Raw genomic sequence first — 19,712 nt, forward strand, 5'->3', positions numbered from 1 at the left:
GACGTATTTTTCATGCTGCTCTTGAGACGATTGCGTTTGCTGTTAGCTGACCAAATAATGTAATGTAAGGAGACTGCTTGCATCACTTTGCAGCTACGATTCAGATGCACAGTATTTCTGTGGAGGGGGAAGGGATACATAAAAAGAAGATGAATTCAGGAAGTCTCAAAGAGTAGTACCGGTATTAGTATTTTCCATCTTGGCTTGGACATGTCCTCATCATCTTTCCTCAATTCCTCCATTTTCCTCCCATATTTGCCTCCTTCATCTCCTTCCCCACCTCCACGCCTGACTCCACCACCTCACAGAAAGGCTTTTAAGTGATTAAAACACAACAGAGTGGTTTTTTTTTATTGCTGTTGTTCACTTTCAGTCTGCCACTGTGAGTGCCGATGCATCTGTTTGAAATATGGTATACTAGGTTTTTCACTTCAAGTCAATGTATTTTATCAATTCTCAGAGGACTTTGTGGAGAGAAAAACCAACAGTTGAAGGACACAGGGACCAAAAATGAATTACATCTAACCAATAACTGAGTTTAACAGTCATTCACAAAAAAAAGTAAATGGCAGATAATGTAGCTTTTGGACACTCATTGCATGCAAAGAAAAAGTCATAAGAAAACCTTATTAACAGGTGGAAAAAAACAAAAAAAAACTACAACCTTGGTCAGATATTTGACATGGACACCCCAATAATACAATCACAACAAGGGTTTTAAAACACACACACATACTGAGTCCTACACTTTAAAGGAATAGTTCACACTTACGAAATACGCTTGTTTGATCGCTTGCCCTGAGTTAAATAAGAAGACTGATTTCCACGCATGTGTGTACGCTAAAAGTGAGAGGGTCAGCTAACCTAAGCATAAAGACAGGAAGCAGAAGGAAAAAGCTAGCCTGGCTCATTACTCCTCATTTAACAAGTCATGTCTCCTTTCATTTGTAAATTGTACAAATTAATCAAACAAAATGTAATGTGTTAAATAGAACCTTTGTGCAGAGGCTGGCTAGATGTGTCTCCCTGCTTCCAGTCTTTATGCTAAGCTAGGCTAGCTGTCTCCCGGCTCCAGCTTCATATTTAACAGACAGATATAAAAGTGGTATCAGCCTTCTCATCTAACTCTCAGCAAGAAAGCAAATAAGCCTATGTCCCAAAACTATTCCCTTAATTTCATTATTGAGATGTAATGTTGTCTAAAATGAGTTTCATCCCCTACCTGATTGATGCATTTTTGTCAGAAATCATCAAATGTCATAGCTGATTCCAACTTAATGTTAAGCACATATTGCAAGAATAAGCAGAACATATCCTTTCCAGTGATATATGTTTCTTCAGTGTGTCCATATATCGGCTTAGAAGTAATGTACAAATAGGCGCTCCCTATGAATATAGATCTTGCCTCATTATCACAATTTTCTTAGAAGTAATACAGGGTTTTTTTTATCTCTACATGTATGGTTTTTTGACAGAATTTTCTGTCAACATGGTTATCTTCTAGTCCTGCAACACTGACCCTCTCCTTGGTGTTTATAAACAGATATTTGCTGTGTGTTACAAACCTTAGACATATAGGCAAACAAGACTCACTGACACTAACTAATGTTTAGCAAGTGTAATAGTTACCATTTTAGTTTAGTGTGATTCCACGCTAACACAAAGTACAGCTGAGGCTGATGGGTATGTCAATGGTTTTGCAGGTGTTTGTTCACCAGTCGACCAGCAGAACAACACTGTCATCCATAGAGCATGGCTAAAGACCATACAAAGACTTTGAAGACTTTTTCACTAAACACATCCTTGAACATGTGTAGTGTCACTCGTGTGACAAATGATGGTATTTGTGAGTAATCTAACTTACCCCGAAAACGTATATAACGTGCATAGCTAAAACATGCAGTGACAACTCCGTTAGCCTGTAAATAAAGAGTGAAAATAGCCCAGAGCTCAACATATTTCTTGACTAAATGCTCACATCTCACATTATCGTCAATAAATAATTTATTTGTCATTTCAGGTAATTGTGTAAACAGTCTAATGTGACTTTTGCTACACTTGCAGCATTACCACTAGCAGAAATACTGATCTTATGTAAACACAGAAATATTTAAAGACCCTCATGTTTACTCACTGCTGCACTGTTGACTGCCTTTAAAGAGCATTCATTAAAAAAAGTTTATTTTTTTCTTTCTTTTCTGCCATCTGAAGGGCCACCATGTGGCCTTGCAAGTAGTAAAAAAAAAATACTGAAATACAACTTTGCTTCATAAATTCATTGCACTACAAAGAGAACAGGCTGCAGTGGAGGATAGTTGGAGGGTGGTGGATGTAGGATGCCTCAGATAGATAATAAATGGGTGATGCTTTCAATTATTAGCACTTTTGGCTTCTGGCTGTTGAGGTCAGAGGATCTTAATAAAAGTTTCAGATGGAGCTGCTTTTTTATTGCTTAAATCCAAATAAGCTTCTGTGTGGAGAATCCAACACAAAACATACTGAGGCAGTGATGGCATTTATGTGTGGATGTGGACTCTTTCTGTTTCTCACTCTCGCTTTCTCTCACGCATACAGACACACACACACACACACACATGCATGTCCTGTTGCATCACCATGATGTCGTTGCCAGGGTCAGACTGGGTAGTTTAAGCTCCACCTCCTCAATCTGCCGACCCGGTAAGAGGAGCTGGTACATGCATATTTGTGTGTGTGTGTGTGTGTGTGTGTGTGAAGGCCTAACTGATCACTGCTATAGGTTTAAACTGTACTGAGGACGTGATTAATACTTTACACTATTTTGTTGTGTTTTTTTCTGATTATTTATATCCAAAACAATTTGCAGTTACAAGTGCACACACACACACTCAACAGAACGACTCTGCATTTAAAATGAGGATGATGACTAGCTGTGTACCATGTCTTGCTCCTTCCAAATGCTGCTGTCACATCCTGTAAATACGAATGTACAATCTGTCCACCCAGCTCTGCCTCACTGCTGCTGCCGCCTCTCAGACCAGCTCCCGCATGAGCAGCAGAGATCACCATTGATGATCTATTTTTCAAGACCTTCTCTGACGTCTGGTCAGCACTGAGCAGGAGATGGGCTCAAAGAGAAATGGCACCCGGAGCTTGCGTTCCACTTTTGTCTGACAAAAAAAACCCTTAGTTTGCAACCTCTAATGCCATTTTTCTGACCAAAGTTAAACACGTTCCTCCTTGGATAAGAGTTCCTGTATCATGTCTATGCAGCCTTTTAAAGCTTATTATTAAAATTATTTACAAAATAGACAGCAAGCAATGAGAGCATGAGCATGTTCTGCGTTTGGTTTGTTACAAAAAGAGAGAGGAAAATTAGATAAGCTACACTTTGAAAACCAGTGCTTTGTAAACACTTTTTATATTTTTGATGTTGCCAAGGTTTTGCATCATGGCTTATGAAATAATGTTGTAGTCTGACTTTTTAAAGAGAAATGTTTCTCTGTTCACGGCCGGTGAGTGACCTTGTTATGGGCTTTATAACAGAAAAATGTCAAGAACGCCATTACCAATGTTCCTTAAAATACAGCCAGTGGCTGGGGTCAAACCTCTGGTTGTAGCCTGTTAACTCTACTGTAGCATCTCTGAATGCTACCATAATTGTGTGATTTCTGTGCTGTTTTTGTTTTTTGTTTTGTTGATATTTCAATTTATGTTTTTGGCGACATTGATAGCAGTTGACATCCCAAAAAATGCTGGTAAGTTGTTTGCTTACAGCTGGCTTGCTCAGCTCAGATTGACGCACTGTTTTGGACTTTTAGTTGGTGTGTTGGATGGAGATCATGCTGATGTTGTGTCGTAAGATCTGGGTGAAGTGTGACACTTTGCAGCCGTCATGCCACCAACACTTTGCTCCCCCACCAACATCGTCAGCCTGCTGCCGCCCCTTGGTCATGACTTTTCAGTGTTCGTCTTTCAAAGCACAATGTGGCTATCAGAATCACTCACATTGCAATGATTGTACGCATGATATACACTTACACCAGATCCCAGGGGGCGATGGCACTGAGAAGAGTTGAGCGTTGGTACCTCATTGACAGTCGGCTGGACAATCGTTGTAGCCAGTTCAGCTCACATGCTTATGATGATGTACACATCAACAAGGATGTGGAGTATAGTCTAAAAAGCCGTGGACGCCGTCACATCTGGGGAAACATGTCCGTTGTAGCTTTTAGGGTTGCAGGAGCACTCCTCCTTACTAGGGAAAAAAATTGTCAATCAGGCAACGTCTACTGCTTTTCCATGCCATCACTATGTGGGATCTAGTCATTACCTCACTGAAATAAGATGGAATGTAAATATAGTGGCCATATGCATAGGTTATTATTATTTAAGAGGAAGGTTGAAGCCCTTTTCACACATGAACCTAACCTAAATGCACATATCCTCTCCGGGTTTGTATCTGTGCAGACACTGAAATTATGAAACGGATCAAGTATTAGCCACAAAGTGACTAATCCACATTAAATACATTTTCTTTGTCAATGTCATTATAACATTTTATGTTTCCACTATCAAGCTGCTGACTCAGTTTTAATGCCACAGCAATCTCCAGCTTCATCTTACCTTATATATAAATTATTACAATAAGTTTCATGCAGTAAGGTATACAGATTTAAAATTTGGGGAAAAGAGAGAACTGATAACAGATCGGTGCTTGGTATTAGCAGATACCCTGAGTTTAAAATTAGAAAACAACATGGATCGGTGCGTCCTCACTTGGGAGAAAAAAATAAATTTTTGTCATTTACCACAGGTGTATCTAGCTATAAAGATAAACTGCAACGTTCCTGGTTGCTGTCGTACCTGGGACCTTTGTTGTCATGTCATTCCCCATCTCTCACTCCCCTTGTTTCTTGTAGTCTCTCTACTGTCGGCTATCACTAAAAAAAAAAGTAATTATCCAAATAAAGTGCAAATTTCAAAAGTTTATGGAAAATCAGCAAAATGAATGTGTGTTTCTGTTCACTACCGTTATGCAAATATTAGGACTTAGGGACTAGGGTTCATCAAAATCACCAAGTCTCCAGTGCCATTAAATCAATGCAGAAGAAAAGGGCACAATGAGATGACGTCTGTTTCCATTGCCCTTTGTTTTTATCGATACACAGACTTTCCATCGGAGTCAAGCATATAAATGTGGCAATGTTGTTTTTTTTCTAATTTCCAGTGTTTCCACTGAGGTTGTACTGGAATGCATTTTACAGCCCCAATTACTCTGGATAATCCAAAGACATTGCTTTTAACAGTTTTTAGCAGAACTGTTAGCTAACGAAGAGATACTTGACACGGTGTTAGTAGGTAGAAAACTCTAGATGTAGGATTTTTTGCAGGTTATGAATTCATATAATTGGTTAGTCAGCTTTTTTTTTTATATGAACAGACTCTTGACGTGAACCAGATAGAAAGGTTCTGGACAGTTTGCAGGGCAAATTTTGTGCGTGAAAGGGACTCTTATACCGCAAGGCATTTTGCTGACGCACTTGCCCAAAAATGCAGCTCATTTTCTAGTTAGCTCAGTTTATCTCCAAACTCTGCCTGCTGCATGTTGTAGCATTATCTCTAGTATATCCAGTGGTATAAAATGACTTAGAGACAGGTTTTCCATTACTTTTTTTTTCCTTTAACAAGTTCAATTTGTCTGAATAATGAGGACATTCTCGTGGCTGTAACATTTCTCCACCAGCCTTAGTGTTACTCCAGCTTTGAGGGAGAATGGCCTTTGCCGAGAGCATATAGAGGGAACTGCACTGACAGCTGAAGCCATCTCATCTCGGTCCCATCTTAAAGCATTCAGAACTGCAGCTTTTCATCAGTTTAATGGAGGAAATATATTCAGGCCTTATCACTTTAGTCTGATTCAGTGGTGGAAAAGCTACTTTAGCTCTGAAAAGAAGAAATCTGTTCCCTAAGAAATGTGGCTGCTCATTGAGAACCAGAATGTTTATTTCCTTTTTGCACCCTTTGTATACAGGACTGATGATGTTATGAAATCATGACCATAGGGCTGTCGTGCTGTAGAATGTGTGGGCTAACGTTTACTTTATATTTCCTCCCCTACTTGCTCTTATTGTCCCTCTTTGTCTCTTTCTGTGTCTCTTCCTGTCTCTCCAGTCCACTCCACTCCACCTGGCAGCAGGATACAACAGGGTGAGGATAGTTCAGCTGTTACTACAACATGGAGCAGATGTTCACGCCAAGGACAAGGGGTATGTACAAGCAAATCAAAGTAAAAGGAAAAATAGTTTAAAAGAAGACTGGAAGTGGGAGAGGGAATTTATTTTTAATGTGTCCAGAAGTGTGTGACCTTTGGAAGTACTAAATCTATAATTTCTCAGTAGTAGTAGTGGTAGCAAGTAAGCTGGTTGATATATGATCAACGTTCCTTTTCATCACTGAGACATCATCAAAAATCATCTGATTGGACGAACACATGACTTGCAGGGTTTTCATTGGCTCTCTTCTAATTTTAAAAACATTATCCTGCATCATGCATCAGAATTTATTTCTGAGTCAATTTGAGGTAAACATAGGCATTGTGGCTACGTAGCGGATGACACAGGAGGTACGGAGACATGACAATGTGACAGACGGACCACTGATCAGCGTAGCAGGGGCAGCCATATGGAGCTGGTAGTCAGAGCTAAACAGCCATGAGCAGCTGCTATTAGGCTCTCTGTGTCTGCACTGGGAACACAGCTGGACCTTTGACAGTCACTAGAAGCATGGCCCTTTGCAGGAGTTTCTGTGTGTTGAACTGTCTAAAACACTAGCACCCTAACAACTGTCTAAAATCGTGAAGTAACCTACTATAAACATACAGCTAACTAGAATTTACACTAAAATAATCTATGCTAACAGTACAATCTAACTTTTTGATCACTATACTCCATCCACTCTTCACTAATTCTCCTCAACACAGAATTCCCATATACATTGATTTTCAGCTGATTTGGAGGTTTATTTTATTTTAGTTTCAGGAGTTGTTGAGTGTAGTTTAACACTTAAGAATTGAAGACTGATTTCAGTTTTTGCCCCCAATTGATGTAATTTTTAAGTAAAATGAAGCTCATGAGATTTAAACAGGCACAAATACACCTTCAGAATTTCATCTTACAGAATTTATTTGGTGAAGGTATTACCAGCAGCGTGGCTCTCAGGATGTCAATGTTGGTCTGCCACTGTTCACTTTGGTTCACTAAGAAATATCTAAACAACTATTGGCTGAATTGACATTAGTGTTACGTTCTGGTTTTGAATAGTTAAAATGTTTATTAGTTGTTTATTAGAATGCTGTTTTGTGTTTTGACCTACAGTGGTCTGGTGCCTCTGCATAATGCCTGCTCCTATGGACACTATGAAGTTACTGAGCTGCTGCTAAAGGTAAACACACATGCTAACTCAGTATTTACTTCAGCTGTGGCGCTGACTCTTAATTTATATAAAATTTTCGCTAGTGATAAAAATGGAAATTAAAACCCAAGAGAATCTGCTGTTTTGTTGTTTTTGTTATTTGATTAAAAACAAGAGAGGTATTTACCAACTATACATCAGTCTCGAACTGTGTTTATAAGAACTGACTGCTTAATTCCCTTTAATCCAAAGTAGATAAAAAAAATGTTCTCAACAATGCAAACGTTGTTCTGTTTCCTCCCTGTTATTGTTATTCACCCACCGTTCCTATTTCTTTTGTTTCTTCCAGCATGGAGCGTGTGTGAACGCTATGGATCTGTGGCAGTTCACCCCCCTCCATGAAGCAGCGTCTAAAAACAGAGTGGAGGTCTGCTCTCTGCTGCTGAGCCATGGGGCTGATCCGACCCTGCTCAACTGCCACAGCAAGAGCTCTGTGGACATGGCGCCCACTCCTGAGCTGAAGGAGAGACTTACGTGTGAGTGTGGGGCTTCATTTGCATAAACTGCAGCTGCAGCGTGTACAGCACGTCTACATGTGCCATGGTGCTGAATTAATGATTAGGTCGTTTTCGAAAGGATGTATTTATGTTCGTCGTGTTTGCGGCTGTTGATTTGAATTTATTTGAGCATTTAGACAGTTGGAAATGTGAATTTGTCTTTGATAAGAGAACTTTTGTTTTCTAGAGCAGAAAACAATGAACTATGGGTTTGAAGAGAGGCAGATGCTAACATCTGATAACAGTTCCTCATGTTTGGAAAGCTGAGCAGAACCAAAATCAAGTCTCAACTGGTGCTCATACTCAACTTCTTTCTTCTTTTTTTTTTCATGTGTACTTAGCTGGATAACCCACAGAAGAAGAGTACAGACAAGTTCATCATTTTTAGAAACCGGATCAAGAGTTTTGGTCCTTAGCTTCCAAAATCTATAACCTGCAAAATAGAACTTTGAGCTGAAGCCCTGCTTAGCATGTTATTGGGCTTTGTACACAGAAAAGTATTTAATGCAAAATATACTGTGCTGGCTTGAGTATAACAACCCTGATAATAATACTTTGTGAAGATAGAAAACACTTTGAGACTAATCCTCCTGGGATACTAACTCAGAGTCCTCATACTTGAAACCTTTTCTCTTTGAAACATGAAATATTTCCACTGAAGCGAAAAGAAATCCCACATGTGTATAGCTTGTTTATCAGGCAAATATACTAGACAACAGTTAAATAGTTAAGACCTGCACCTTCACTCCAGGATGCGAGGATTAAGGCATCTTTCATAAACTTTTCACTCTAAATGTCTTTAAACAAGTATTCATCATGCTCAGTTTTGATTTTAAGTTGACCTTTCACAATATATTTAACTCTTCTCCACTGTTTCTTTAAAAAAAACATTTTTTTGTGTGTTTGAAACATGGGCCTTGTATGTATGCATCCATACAAACTGTACATCCCTGTGCGTGTGCTTTTCTTAATTGAGCATTTTGGAGATGTATGATATGTTAATTAAACAAAAAGAGTACTCAAATTAAATTAATTTCTTCAGTGCAGCAGCATTTCCTTTACGCCTGCAGCTACTGCAGAGTCAAAGCAGACAAGCTAAGTCTTTGTCCCTGCCAGAAAGCTATCTGCAACTCTTTGAAAGTTAATTAGCGAGTCGGCTCTCTCGACGCTGCACTTGTTGCTGTAGCTTTTGTAATGAGGCAGATCAAAACAAAAATCAAATGCTGCATGAATCATACGTTTGTGTACAACTGCAGGACATTTGCACCTGTTAGCTGTTTTTTATTGATGGGAGTGTGTCTTTGAAAACGCGTCTCAGTGGGACATTTGCTGCAATAACAAGACTCGTCACAGGAACACAAACCAAAAGCTGAAGATTTCTCTTTTTAATATCGGACTATTCCTCCAAATGTGATGTTTTATCATATTTTGGCATGTGCTGTACACTTCTGGCTTGGAGATGGGGCCTCTAGCTGGTGAAGGGAGGCTTCTGCCTAATTGGACAGTAGCCCGTAGGTTGTGTGTTTATGTGACAGTGTCTGTGTTTGGTGAAGGTATAATAGATCGCAGGAGTTCCGATGCTATTCTGTGCCTGGAAGAAACTGTTATTCACCCAGGCTGTGAAAAATACTTAGGATGTGTTTTATTGAACCTTGTGATACCCTGACATTAACCCTCCTATTGAGTCTTGAGTACAGATGTGGGATCCTTTGCTTTTTGTCGACAATAGAAAATCAGTACATAAAAAAAGCCGTCCGAGAAACAGTCTGGCACATTAACGGATTATTCCTTAAAAAGGTCCATATGGATTGTGCATGACATCATAGAGTTGATGGACGATGGACGTCTTGTAAATTTGATTGGTTGCAGTTCAACGGCTCTGATGCCGACAACTTATTAATCAGATGAAATGTTCACCGTAATGGATTTCCTATCTTAAGCAGGTTTCAAGGCACTAAAAGGTTGGCTTTCATACTGTCAGGAGGAAATCAATCTTACACCTTTTGTAATTACAAATACCTGCAGTAATGTAGAACTTACACACACAAAATTACTTCATAATTTATGACTTTTTAAGAAATGCTGGATACTTTCTCCTCTTCAGGCCTCTATGTCCTTCAGATGAAACTGTCGGAGAAGGAAGTATGACGGTGGATGGAACTGCTAACAGTGCATGTCCACACTAAGGCAGTTGGCTGTGATGAAGGCTCAAACATAGGCATTTGTTAATTTTAAGGGGTCACAAACCCAAAAGGTTAGGGGGCACTGAACTAGACTAACAAGATTGAAAAATGACTTCAGGTTTCTCTTAAAGAATAAACTCCAGAGGCTGCTTTTCATTCCCATTCATCAGCTCTTTTTGTTGTCTTCGGACTCATCCCTCTCTCTCAGCCACGTTCCCTCGAAGATGTGACTCCATTTGTTTTAAACGTCTGATTCTGAATGCATGAATGCTGTTGCTTAGTCGGTACACGGACATGAATGGACTCCTTTCATGCAGCCTGAAATGCCTCTGAAGCAAAATTGTTTGTAATTTTCAGTCCTCAGGGGGGATAATCGCTTGTTTCCGCTCCAACTCCAGCACACAGACTGTTGCATCATAAGTTATTAGCTCGCTGGTAAAAACTTTGAAGTAATCTAAAGTATTGAAAGACTGTATTGTAATGGTCAGGTGAGAACCTTTTTAACTTCAGTTTTAGTCAGTTTAAGTTTTTCATTCAGTTGAAGCACCAAATGCTTGTCTTTGGGTTTAGATAAAATTCTGGGTTTGTAGGACACCTGTCAAGAAAATGTTTTTATTTCTTCAAACTGAAACAGAGGCTTCTCTGTTCCTAACATGTTGCCATTTTGTGTGTGTGTGTGTGTGTGTGTGTGCGTGTGTGCGCGTGCGCACGTTCAGATGAGTTTAAGGGCCACTCGCTGCTTCAGGCTGCTCGGGAAGCTGACATGGCCAAGGCTAAGAAGACCCTGGCACTGGAGATCATCAACTTCAAACACCCTCACACACACGAGACTGCACTGGTAAGATAAATACATGCGTGCGCTTTACTGTACACACAGATACCCAGTCAGGTGCAGTGATGCTAAGATGATGTTTCTGTCTGCGTGTGTTAGCACTGTGCAGTAGCATCACCACACCCTAAGAGGAAACAGGTGACGGAGCTGCTGTTGAGGAAAGGCGCCAACGTAAATGAGAAGAATAAAGAGTGAGTACTGTTTTCATCTGCTCGTGAACACAAAGGGAGATCATTATTATATTTGTATACAAACTGTCGTCAAAATGATTGAACCTATACAGGTGCTTGAAGGCTATCATCAGTGTTTTTGGACTGAAGCTGCCAGGAGGTGGTGTTTTGAACTGAGGCGAATTCACAATGAATGGATTGCAGCTGCTGAGAGCATCATGAATTGGGCAGCACTAAAGATATTTTGCTAATAATATTACAGCACATCACAAGTAGTACACAAGTAGCATATCACATGACATAGTTAAGAAATGTGCAACTGCTTTCCACTTATATCTAAAAATGTTTGACTTGTAAGAAAACTTATTATATTTCTAATTTTAACTATTCTAATTGTACTGTGATGCGCTATTGATTGCTTGTTGGTTATAATCACCAATGCATGATCACTGGAAAGTCTGGGTTATAAATGCGCTTCAGTTACCACCAACTCTCTGAAGACACTAATAATTTAACTTTAACTGCGTCAGGCTATGGTGTTTGTGAGTTGGACTTTTTTTGCAATGATGCTCATTTGCATAGAAAGGGACCAAGTTTTTGCTTAGTGCCTCATTTAAGTATGTGCAAATAGCACCGGAGCACCAAGACGCTGTTTGCTTGGCAGCGAAATTAGGGGTGCATTTCGGCCTTTCCAGATGCTTTGAGAATTATTTTTGTGTAATTTCTGCAAGTTTAGCGGCCGCAAAAGCCACCCAATCCATTTGTCTTAATTAAATAAAAAAAAAACTATTTTGAACACTCACCTTTATGTCCTTCTTTTCTCTCCCTCTCTGTAGTTTCATGACTCCTCTCCATGTGGCAGCAGAACGTGCTCATAATGACATTATGGAGGTGCTACAGAAACATGGTGCCAAGGTAAAACCACAGTATTCTCAATATTCAGTTGGTCATTTATCATTCTGTCATATGTTTATTTTCATCTTCATCCAGCTATCTCTTTACTTCCACCTTAATCCTTTTTAAATGTACGCAAACGCTTTTCATAATCAGATATAAATGTCTTTGTTTGAGCATCCTTCTGCTCATCCATGCAATGCATATAAATTAATATCACATATGTTTTTGTTTTGTTGTTTGGGATGTATATACAGTACATCCCTCAACAGAAAAGGAATCTTTTAATGTGAAAACAGATGTAATATATATGTCAGATATAATTATGAATTAGATGATTGCATACTGTATAATTGCAGTAAATGTTTCAGAAATCTGACACATCATCATTAAACAGCGGGCTTATTGTTTGTCAGTCCTTTCAGAGCTGCCATTTTGATATGATGTCATATAGGGAGTAGCACACTGAATTTAGTAGATCAGAATGCAATACAGCAGCATGACCCTGGGTCTTCAGTAAAAGTGGTGACTCATCTCCTTTTCAGTACTGGAAAAATGTTTCCTTTGGCTCTTACTGATCTATCGCTATTGATACAGACGCATGTAACTGTACATATTATGCACATAACATGCATCTAATGTGGGTAAGAATACAGAATACCTAAGCACAACCATTTCTAGCATTATACCAATTATATCAGCTGATTTTGCCATACCCTTTTCTGCCTGTTTAGGCCAGGCAATATTATAAAACAATGATCAGAAGTGCTTTATGAGATGTTTAGGAAATGTGTAGGAAATTCTCATCTGAAGCAGACAAAATAACTCTTCGCCAGTTTTTAACAGTAAATAACAGATTTAAGTTCATTTGTAAAGAAGTGAAGCAGTTTGGAGAAAAAACATAGTAACTGAAGGTCCTTTCAGTAATCATAATACAAGGGTGTTTGTGTTTGCAGGTGAACGCCCTAGACACGCTGGGCCAGACGGCGTTGCACCGCGCGGCGATGGCAGGCCACCTTCAGACCTGCAGGCTGTTGCTAGGATACGGGGCAGACGCCTCGCTGGTGTCGCTGCAAGGCTTCACTGCTGCTCAAATGGGAAATGAAGCTGTTCAGCAAATACTCAACGGTATGCCACCCTGTGTGTGTGAGTGGCTGGGTGTGCAGATGTGTGGGTGCCGTGTTGTGGTTGCTATCCACTAGCTAGCAGCAGTGGGATTAAATGGAATTGTTTTTGAAAGGTCAATATTGATACTTTCAGACTGAAGGTGCACATAGGTAAACAGGTTTGACGAGTGAGCCAACTCACCTGTTCAGTGGTAGAGGCAAGTCCACATTACAGTCCTGCAGTATTTTCCAGACTAGAGGTGCCCCATGGAGTTTTGGAGTTTCTAAAAGGATTCACTTAACATGGCCAAACTTTGTAGAAACACACACACACCAGTTTGTTTCGCTCCTTTCATAACTCATGAACCGTTTATGGTAGATACTTGCGGGCGGCATCATTGAACAGAGTTCAAGTAGTACATCGCTGTGAATTAACCCCTGCCTCCTTATATTTTACCCCCCTCTTTCATAACTTATTATTCTGTGTGTGTGAATGCATGCAACGCGTCGTACATGGTCGCAGCTTTTGCAAATTTGGGCTTCTTTGATCTTGTTTCTCCAATGTTCACTTTTATGCTCTGTAGAGAACGTCCCGGTAAGAAACTCAGACGTGGACTACAGACTTCTGGAAGCTGCTAAAGCCGGAGACCTGGACACTGTCAAGGTAATTTGGTTGGACTTTGTCTGGCAGTTGACATTGTCCCCTACTTGAGAATTTTTAGCGGCATGAATATGAACAAGTAATATATATTAATAGACTACACTCTTCTTTTGTGGTCACTTTGGTAAAGATAATCTAGATGCATTGCATGGCAGAGTATTCAAATGAAACGTTAAATACTTTATATGGTATCTCTCTACCTTCAGACCAGTCTGTCCCAAATGTGGTGCTGGTATTAAATGGTTAAAGAGACAATTAATTCCCCTCTAAACAGTCAATATTGCCTTCATTTAAAAAATGGAAATAGATAGAACATGACCTCAGTAGCCTTGCTATGTGTAATGAGACCATTCCTGGGAAATAATTTGCTCTGAGGGAGCAGAAGTCTTTTTTAATTGCCTCATTATGGTTTGGAAATAATGTGGGATCATATCCAGAAGAAATGTGTATGAAACTTGACCATCTGCCTATTTTCCTCAGGTTATACAGACACCTGCTGAGCTCAGTACTTGAGGAGAAAAACATGAATATATTTGTATATTGTCCTTAAATCTGTAAATTTTGAATTAGTAATGACAAAGTGAAGTAGATACATAGCAGAAAGTGATAAATAGGGGCGTGATGATACACTTGGCTCATAAGATGATGCGATTCACGATACGATGATTTTAGTACTCGAAACTTCTACAGATTATTTCATTGATTGCAATGCATCGTTTAAGAAATACGTTTGCTTGGCGGCGGCACAGACTCTTGATTTTTAAAACAAAATGGAACAAAATGTTCTGACCTTTCTGACTGTTCTTATTGCTCTTATCGAGTCCTGGTCAAAGTGATTTTTGTTAAATGTCAGGTGGATATTGTTCACGGCGAATCCAATGCTTTCTGTTCATGTCTTTGTATTGTTGTCCACATTGATTCCAGTTAAACTGCAAACCTTTGTTGTTAAAGGCCAAATTTCCCGTCTCATAAGATTTCCCACCATAGCACTCACTACAATAAGCAGCAGTCTGGAGCTCATTGTTCTGCCACTGTTTGTAGTTTGATTTGCACTGGGCCCACTCGTGTTAAAAAATGTAGCTGCTCATGATGCACTGCAATATGCCTCGGATGAAGCCACCCACTAAATGTCAGGACCTGGTAAGATTTGCTAAAGTATTTGACAGAAGTATCTGGAGTGAAGATCTGTGTCTTTACTCGCAGAGACAGACAGTGTTGTGGATATCCAGATGAAGAGGGTCTGTCAGCGTCTGAAGTATGATGCTTTGGCAGGTTGGCAGGGGATTGTAGCAGAACAGATGATGAGTCCTGGTCTGGCTTTCTGTCAGTCCCTTTTTACCTGACGCACACACACACGGACTGCGGTAACTGATTGACGTTTTTAGAAAAATAAAACTTTGCACCGTTCCTGGGCTGATTCTTGTCATTTCATTCCTGTCTGTTCAAATTTTGAGGAGGTTCAGACTGAACTGCTAGAGAGATCACCCTAGACGACATGTCAAAGAAAGGCCAATCATTTTCTACTTCATTTGAAGTAGTAAATGCTGTTATGAATGATGTACTCTGTTATTTCTTGCTCCACAATACAGAGGCTACAACTATATTTACTGTATTTTCAGATCTTATCTTTGTACTTTGTATGATGTGTAGAGGCTAAAATTGATGTTTATGTAATCACATTATGTGAAAGGGTTCACTTATAGTGATGAACCCACAGAGAATTATCAGCTCTCTTAAACTTTTTGACCTGCAACTTTATTGTTTGGGTTCATTGCTGTCACTGTAACTAAGGTTTCTTCTCATTTTCAATTAATCTGCCAATTATTTTCTCAAGTCATCTGTCAATTATTATTTTATAGTCTATAAAATGTCATGGGAACATGGGAGCTGATGATTTTTAGGAAATAAAAATATTTTCGTTTTCAAAAATATGTTTTTCACAGGAAACTGCATGCATGAACGACAGCAACGCTGCCTCAGTGGCAATTGGAGTGAGAGATAATTGCTTAAGATTGAGGAATCAGTTTGCCAGCAGGATTCGCCGCCCGTAAAATACGATCCCAGAGAGTGGCGGAAGTAAACTTTAAAATACATTTCCCACCGTGTCTCATTTTAGTTCTGAGCTATAAGGTGTAATTGAGTCTGAAATAACAGGAAAGTAGCGCTGTTATTTTCTGTGAGCAGCAGGCATCTGCCACAGTTCGGCAGAAGTGGATTTTGTCCCCCCAACTTCAGTTAATAACTTCAATATTGTTGTTGTTGCTCTCTAAAACCACCGTTTTCATGTATTTCATTCCACTGACATATTTTTCATCATAAATCATGATAGTGGAACAGTTTTTCTCTTTCTTCTCTTCTCTATGTTTGTTTCTCTTTCTTGTTATCTCTCAGAAGTACTGTGTGTCTTGTTTGATGGTGGTTTCGGATCATTGGCTGGCTTTTTTAGGGAATAAAAAGGATGATGTAAACTTTTTAGTCCGGGTGATAGACCAGTATGATCAACTCTTCACAAGATGTTTCTACTTAAGATGTTTTGTCTTAATTTTCTAGCTTATTTTAGGGAAAATGTATTTATATTTTGTCAGCTTCAGGCTACTGCAGATCTGGCCTAGGTTTAACAAGAATCTATAGCCATTGTTGCTACCATGGCTTCTGTATGTGGGCATAGAGGTACTTTAAGCTAAAAGTTAATGTCAGCATGCTCACAATGACAATGCTAACATGCTGATATTTAGCAGGTGTAATGTTTACCATGTTCACCATCTTATTTTAATGTGTAAGCATGCTAATTTGCTAATTAGCACTAAAGTCATTATTGTTGGATGTACAAATGTGAACCTCATGGTGGTGCTAGAAGAAATGTCAGGGAATTACCCACAACATAAATTGTTTCTAATTAAAATCTCATGTAATTAACATGACAATATATGAGCAGAGAAAGTTAGAAAGTAAGAAAATTATTTTGCTTAGAAAGAAAGGCTAAATCTTGTCAATTCAAAGCAGTTCATATTTGTATGTAAATTATATTTAATTTCCCCCAGTTATTAAAGAAAATTGATGTCCAGTGTCCTACAAGTCGCTTTTTTCTTCTCTCATTCTTGATATCTTGATTATTTATTTCGGCTGATTATCCATCTTCGTTAAGAAAACGGTGTTAATGCACTTGAACATTAAAAAAACTGCCTTCTCGTTGTACTTGAAAAACCTCTTGAAACAATCTAATCTTGAGATCTTATCTTTCTCCAGAAGAACTTTGTCTCTCAAAAGCTAAATAAATCTGAATTTATAATGACTGGTTATGTAGCCATAGATTGGAGATTTATTTCTTCATGGCTCTTTGGTAGATCAGCTCTTTAATTTGAAAGCAGATATTAATTTTAATCTTCCCTCATTATCTCTTTCTTTTTCCAGTCGTTGTGTACGGCCCAGAATGTGAATTGTAGAGATCTAGAGGGACGACACTCCACGCCCCTTCACTTTGCTGCTGGCTACAACAGAGTGTCAGTGGTGGAGTACCTGCTGCACCACGGGGCCGACGTGCACGCCAAGGACAAAGGGTGTGGCACTTCAGTTGTTGTTTAATTTTTGGCAAAAATAAAAGTACACATTTACAGACAGATTTTGATCCATTTTGGTTAACTTGATAACGTAAAAGTCATGGAAAGTAATATAAGAATTTCTAAAAAACAAAAAACAAATTCACTGTGTGTGTGTGTGTGTGTGTGTGTGTAACTGTTGTTGTCCCGTTACAGTGGTCTGGTTCCCCTCCATAACGCCTGTTCATACGGTCACTATGAGGTGGCCGAGCTGCTGGTCAGACACGGAGCCTCGGTCAACGTGGCCGACTTGTGGAAGTTCACGCCGCTCCATGAAGCCGCTGCCAAGGGCAAATACGAGATCTGCAAACTGCTTCTCAAGGTCTGTCCTGCATTTTCCTCTCCTAACACTTTCAGCACCACAAATAATGTGCATAAATGTTTAAGCATGCGCAACCTTAGTAGAAAGAAACTTTTGATAAAACGCTTGGTTCTCAATGTAGAGGAGTATGACCTCCACTCACACTTTATTTGGCAAAAATGTATTTCAGATGTTGAAAATCTTTTAATATTATTGGGTTTTGGATTGTTGGGGAGACTCCTGTGACTCTCTGGGCAAGTGTCCCGAGTGAGCTGGGCTCACTAGTGTCACATGTTTGCCCTTTGTTGTCTCTTTGGTTCACCTGGTATAAAACGTCACACGATCTGCACGATTCAAACATTTAAATTCCGCTGCAGTTTTCTTGGTGTAGCTTTAAGGCTCTGTAAACACACATTTTCACAGTCTCAGTGAAACTCCGTAATCTGTTCTGCCATTTAATACAAAAGGTGGTGACATAAAATCTTACTGATAAATCACATCTGGCACCTTGTATGCCCTGTAAATACTGTGTGTTACAAAAACAGTATGGATCTGAAACAACTGTCATTAGTTTCCTTTTTTTGGAGTTGGTATGACTTGTCATGCTCTCTGGCTGTTTTCAGCCCAGTTGGGATAAACTCTGACCAGAATATCTGTTGCAAAATACCTGTTTGTCACATCTGGTGGAGCCTAAATGTGTCCTGTGAAATGTTGCAGTTTCACAGCTGAATATGTATTTTTTTTCCTAACAACCTTCACAACAACCTCCAGACTAGGCTACATCACCCACTGTGTTGTTACCATACGGGGCTGCATAAATTATTATTAGATCAACACTGTTGAATTCACGCACATGAACGCACACGGCAAACCAAACACACATCAACTGCCGGCAAAATGTGCCGCTTCGACTCTTGGAATTCAGAATTCCTCTACTGTTGTTGCATAGGGAGATTATGCTCAGAGCAGTCTGCATCAGATGCAATGAAGAAAATAAAACAATAGGATTTTAAATACTTACAAAACCAGAGTAATAAAAGTTGAAATTAGAATTGTACAAGGACAGCGTGAGAGCCAACACTTAATGCTCGTAGTTGGTTAAATACTGCAATAAACTGTATTGCATAACCATTTATGTGAGTACAGAGCAGCATATGAAATAAAGAAGTAGGGCAACTAGAGAATTTATTGTGAGATTGACATGGTCAGGCTGATAAACTAGACAAAAGCACTAATCACTTTGAGGCTAACTGCCTTTGAGCAGTGCTGGAAGCAACAAAGTGTGATGATGCAGCGAGTGTGAATGTATGTGGTGTATGGTGCAGTTGAGTTGCTGGGGTGACAGCTGTGGTTGAGGGGAGTGGGCAGTGTGAAGGAAGGTGACAGCTCTTGGGGAAAAAGCTCTTTTTTATTCTGTGCGTCCGTACAGAGCACTGGAGAACAGACATGCACAGGCTTGTGTCGGGGTGATTCCTCACAAATCACAAATGTCTGCTGGCTCCAGCTTCTCATGTGTGAGAATTCCCTGCTTTTCTATGTTATGTCCATATGTTTCCATCCACCGGTTATTGTGCACATTTTTTATTTGCTGTTCTTACGCTTGGCTGAGGTGGAAAAGTCGATGTATTGATAAAAACAAGATGCAACAAAGTGCAATGGTAACAGAGTTGGTGAATAAATTATGACTAAACTGCAACAGACCAAAACATCAGATCTGTGTGGAGCGATGAGGAGACTGTAGTGTTCCTCAAATGAATACATGAAACAAACATAAATGCCGTATTTCCACCATGTTTCCCACATCCTATCCCACTGCTTGAGGTTTGACTGGCATTCTTTTAATTACATCATCTCGTTGTGCTCTCTTCTGCTGCAGTGGTTTAATGGCACCTGACTGGTGCCATTAAACCACTGCCACCATTGACAGATGACACCTGAATTAGTGCCACAAACTGTTTATCTCCTTATATTCATTCAACTGTAGTGGATGGAAACACACATTAATTCATTTCTTTTGTCA

General features: G+C 39.5%; 1 protein-coding gene across 1 annotated transcript in view; it reads left to right on the plus strand.

The window, feature by feature from the left end:
* Positions 1-19,712, plus strand: part of tnksa (tankyrase, TRF1-interacting ankyrin-related ADP-ribose polymerase a) — a 106,349-nt gene that overhangs the window by 55,078 nt on the left and 31,559 nt on the right. Inside the window, exons 7-16 of the mRNA XM_046066230.1 lie at positions 6,154-6,248; positions 7,356-7,422; positions 7,742-7,928; positions 10,849-10,970; positions 11,064-11,155; positions 11,971-12,049; positions 12,985-13,156; positions 13,719-13,798; positions 17,207-17,352; positions 17,548-17,713. Coding sequence (XP_045922186.1) covers positions 6,154-6,248; positions 7,356-7,422; positions 7,742-7,928; positions 10,849-10,970; positions 11,064-11,155; positions 11,971-12,049; positions 12,985-13,156; positions 13,719-13,798; positions 17,207-17,352; positions 17,548-17,713 — 1,206 coding nt within the window. The remainder of the gene's footprint in view (positions 1-6,153; positions 6,249-7,355; positions 7,423-7,741; positions 7,929-10,848; positions 10,971-11,063; positions 11,156-11,970; positions 12,050-12,984; positions 13,157-13,718; positions 13,799-17,206; positions 17,353-17,547; positions 17,714-19,712) is intronic.

This window comes from Micropterus dolomieu, linkage group LG13, assembly GCF_021292245.1.
Source record: "Micropterus dolomieu isolate WLL.071019.BEF.003 ecotype Adirondacks linkage group LG13, ASM2129224v1, whole genome shotgun sequence".
Lineage (NCBI taxonomy): Eukaryota > Metazoa > Chordata > Actinopteri > Centrarchiformes > Centrarchidae > Micropterus > Micropterus dolomieu.